Genomic DNA, 3,450 nt, shown 5'->3' on the forward strand with positions numbered 1-3,450 from the left:
CAGCTCCGCGCCCCGGTTCATTAAGGCACTGTGCGAGTGGTGAGCTGTGCTGGTTAGTAATTAATGACAGGAGTGTCTTAAGGCGACCAGTAAAGTTAGTTAACATCTCAGTAATCAAAATAGTTTTGCTTTAAACAGCAGTAAACGGGCTGAGAAGGCAGCAAGTTTGAAGTGGAGAGGCTGAAGAAGATTCTCAAAGGCACGTTCAGTTGATCTGAGTTTCTTCTTGTAACTCATGAATACACACTCCAGACTACAAAGAGAAGAAAAAGGTTGGACGATGTCCTTCAGCACCTCACCATAATAATCGTGCATTTTAAGAATTTAAGATAATAGAGATAAATCCCTCTTAAATCCCTTAAATCTAAGAATTTGCCCATGTTGGTTTTCTTAGTTGTAGTTTTCCCTTGTGCTTGCACACCAGGACTACGTCTCTGATGTCAATGGTTACTGCTGTGTTTGTTACTGTTATAGCACAAACTTAAAAACTTTGTCTTCCCATTAAATACTTGGCGATTACATGAAGACTCAAAAGACTGAACCATACAGGCCCTGGCTCTCTATCCTAACCCAACGGTAGTCTCTCATTTCACCCGGCAGCAAAACCTCTACACAAAGCCACACCAAAAAAGGTTCCTCTAGCAGGAAGCCAAGGCAGATGATAACGGTTCTCAGACAAGGAAGGCGTGTGGAATCTCATGTTACACTTCCGCAACAGGCACCTTTAAAAAAAAACCCCAAGTCTGTTCCTGGTTTCCAAGTCCTTGCTATTTCCACTTTCACCTTTGTCACCCTCACTCGTGGTTGAGATTCTGGTACTGGAGCTCCCACGTTATCACAGTTTGCCACTCACTGCATGCAATTATTAAATCCCTCACTGCTATTTCAAATTCATGTTGGATATACTTCCACCTGAATATCCTGGCTTTGCTTAAACTGTACCAGTCAGCAAATTAACACCATCCATTCCAAATCTAGGAGAAATCCCCATTTTGGTCAAACTTACCAATAATGATGATGATGATAATGACAACAACAGCTATCAATATTGCCCACATCTGTGAAAAAAAGCCATACAACACTTACTACACACCATGCAACAGCATCGACTGCCCCTCAGGGTACAGGAAAACAGCCCCTGCAAGGGACTTTTAGCACTGTTTGTCAGATCTAACATGGCAAGCAAAAGTTCTTCAGTCAACAAGCTCAGTCCACTACTAGCACTCAGGGATGGCAGGCCATGCACACAGGCAAACAGAGCAATATGGTTTTCTCCCCATAAACACTGTCCCGAGGGAATACACAAGCTGTTTAGTTACTCACCAAAGACGACTCCAACCTTTGGCAACAGCTACAAGTACAGGAGTCTGAGTGAGCTTCTTCCACTTTCTAATACTTCCTGCACACTAATTCAAGCTATGCATTTTTAGCCTTTTCTTCCTGTTTCTCAAAGCCTCAGATTACTGACATGCTTCCCCTCTGGCCATTACCATCTTAGACAAGATCCTGCATAGGGCAACATGGCCAGTAATGCAGCTTGTTGTTACTTCACCCAGCCACCGAGCCATGCTTTAACTTAAATAACATTGGCTAAACTTTTTCTGCCTTTTGAGATGCTGACCTGCAATACTGCACAGTATAAGCACACAAGCCAAGGTTACCTTGCAGTTCTTCCACCAATACTTCCTCTTCAGCTTGGCCGCGCTGGTCTCAAACTGGGAAGCTCCTGCTTGCAGGGCATCAGCGCGGTCATCCAGCTCTGACAGCTTCTGATCTCGCTCCAATACCTTGTCCACATTCACTCTCATGATGTCAACAACCTAGAGCAGTTCAATGCTTACAGTAAGTTACCAGTTGTGTGACACACAGTGGAACATACTGCAGCCAACAGACAGCAACACGTGGTACTCAGCGTTTTCTTGTCACAGAAGCAGGAGCTACTGCCTTTTAGTATATGCAGTCATAAGCTTAAAGAAAACTATGAAATTCACCTGTGGCTAGAAGCCCCTAGTGCCTACTTTAAAAAGTCAGTAGTGCTGGCATTCCTTCAAACCTGGGAAATAATTCCTGATTTGCTTCAGAAGGAGTTGAGGCATATAAACATGACAGTAAACCACATCAAAAAAAAACCTGCCAGCCAGCCTGGCTTTCGGACTCCACAAAAATCACATTTGGCAGTCAGCTCTCATGGCTACTCATGAGGAAGAAACTTAATTCTCTGTAAGCAAAGGTTTTTATCTTTACTTATGTCAAATCCTCAAGCACCAAGACTGCAGCTAGTGTTTGGACACTGGGAACTTCTCGCTGCTTCCCCTTCATATAATGAAGGGGAAACTGCTTTAGCAAAAATATCCCTTCTAATTACATAGGTTTCCTGCAGGAAGAGGATGACACTACTATCAGACCAGACTTTTACCTCATCTACTTGGTGTTGAGTCTGCTGAAGCCGGCGATTGCCTCCAGCAGCCATATTTGAGCTTCCAGGGACGTTGGCTGACCTGCAGTAAAGAAAGTCATCATTATACATCTGACAGTCCTGAAAACAGGGAACTTGTATCATTGGAATAAATACAGGGCAGTTTCTTACTGGAGAAATGGTGATTTAACAGCTGACAATGGGCACAAGTCACACACTGTCCCAAACATCTTGTCAACAAATTGCCTGCTGTGCTAAGAGGCAGCAGTGGCTTGCTAATACCACACTTTGCAATGAGGCAGGGGACAGCTCCAACAGTGGTCCATAGGGCTCAAAGAGTGAGAAGTTTGGGCTCAGGGGTGTCCTTACTTTCCCATATGAACACAAGTACTAAGTTTCAAGCAACAGTAGTTTACAAAAAATTAAATGCAAAACCTTAATACTTATACTAACTATGTGATTTTCCAGCAATGCTTCTCTATTCTTTTGAAATGGTTGGTAAAGAGCAAGAGAAAGCACCAGAAGAAACAAGTATTTGGCAAATACAAGAATTTACCTTTGGTAAGCTTTGAATTCATAACAGAGTTCTTTACACCAGCTACAACACTCTCTAATGGATGCAAGAGCTTCTGCACATACTCCTCATTACTTTTTCACCACCTGGCCGGTTTTTAATGCGTCTCTCTGGAACTATCTGTACTCAATTTCCTTGTCCATGTTCTTCCACATCAGATGCTTGTTTAGAGCATCCTGGCACTCCAAACAGCCCAGTCTTACTGTTTCCTGTATTTATACGTTTGCACGTTAGCTTCTAACTTGCATCTAGTGAGTACAGGCACAACGCGCGACCCAGGACAAGGCTCAGAGCCGGCCCTGTACAATACAGTATCACTGTTTTGGCACTGCCGCCACCCTTCGGTGCTGCTTCAGTGCCAGTTCCCAGTGAACAGCCTCGGAAATGACACTGGCTTCCTGCGAGGTTCCGAACAGAGCAACGCCCCGGTGCCCAGCAGGCGCTCTCCCGGCAGGGCGGG

At 44.3% G+C, this 3,450-nt stretch overlaps 1 protein-coding gene across 1 annotated transcript in view; it reads right to left on the reverse strand.

Moving 5' to 3' along the window:
- Positions 1 to 40: 40 nt before the first annotated feature.
- Positions 41 to 3,450, reverse strand: part of VAMP3 (vesicle associated membrane protein 3) — a 6,620-nt gene continuing 3,210 nt past the window's right edge. The window contains exons 2-6 of the mRNA XM_017735005.1: positions 2,973 to 3,057; positions 2,417 to 2,498; positions 1,662 to 1,820; positions 1,007 to 1,058; positions 41 to 253 (exon numbers count right to left, since the gene is read on the reverse strand). Coding sequence (XP_017590494.1) covers positions 234 to 253; positions 1,007 to 1,058; positions 1,662 to 1,820; positions 2,417 to 2,498; positions 2,973 to 3,057 — 398 coding nt within the window. The 3' untranslated portion in view covers positions 41 to 233. The remainder of the gene's footprint in view (positions 254 to 1,006; positions 1,059 to 1,661; positions 1,821 to 2,416; positions 2,499 to 2,972; positions 3,058 to 3,450) is intronic.

The sequence above is a fragment of the Corvus brachyrhynchos genome, unplaced genomic scaffold (assembly GCF_000691975.1).
Source record: "Corvus brachyrhynchos isolate BGI_N302 unplaced genomic scaffold, ASM69197v1 scaffold395, whole genome shotgun sequence".
Classification (NCBI taxonomy): Eukaryota; Metazoa; Chordata; class Aves; order Passeriformes; family Corvidae; genus Corvus; species Corvus brachyrhynchos.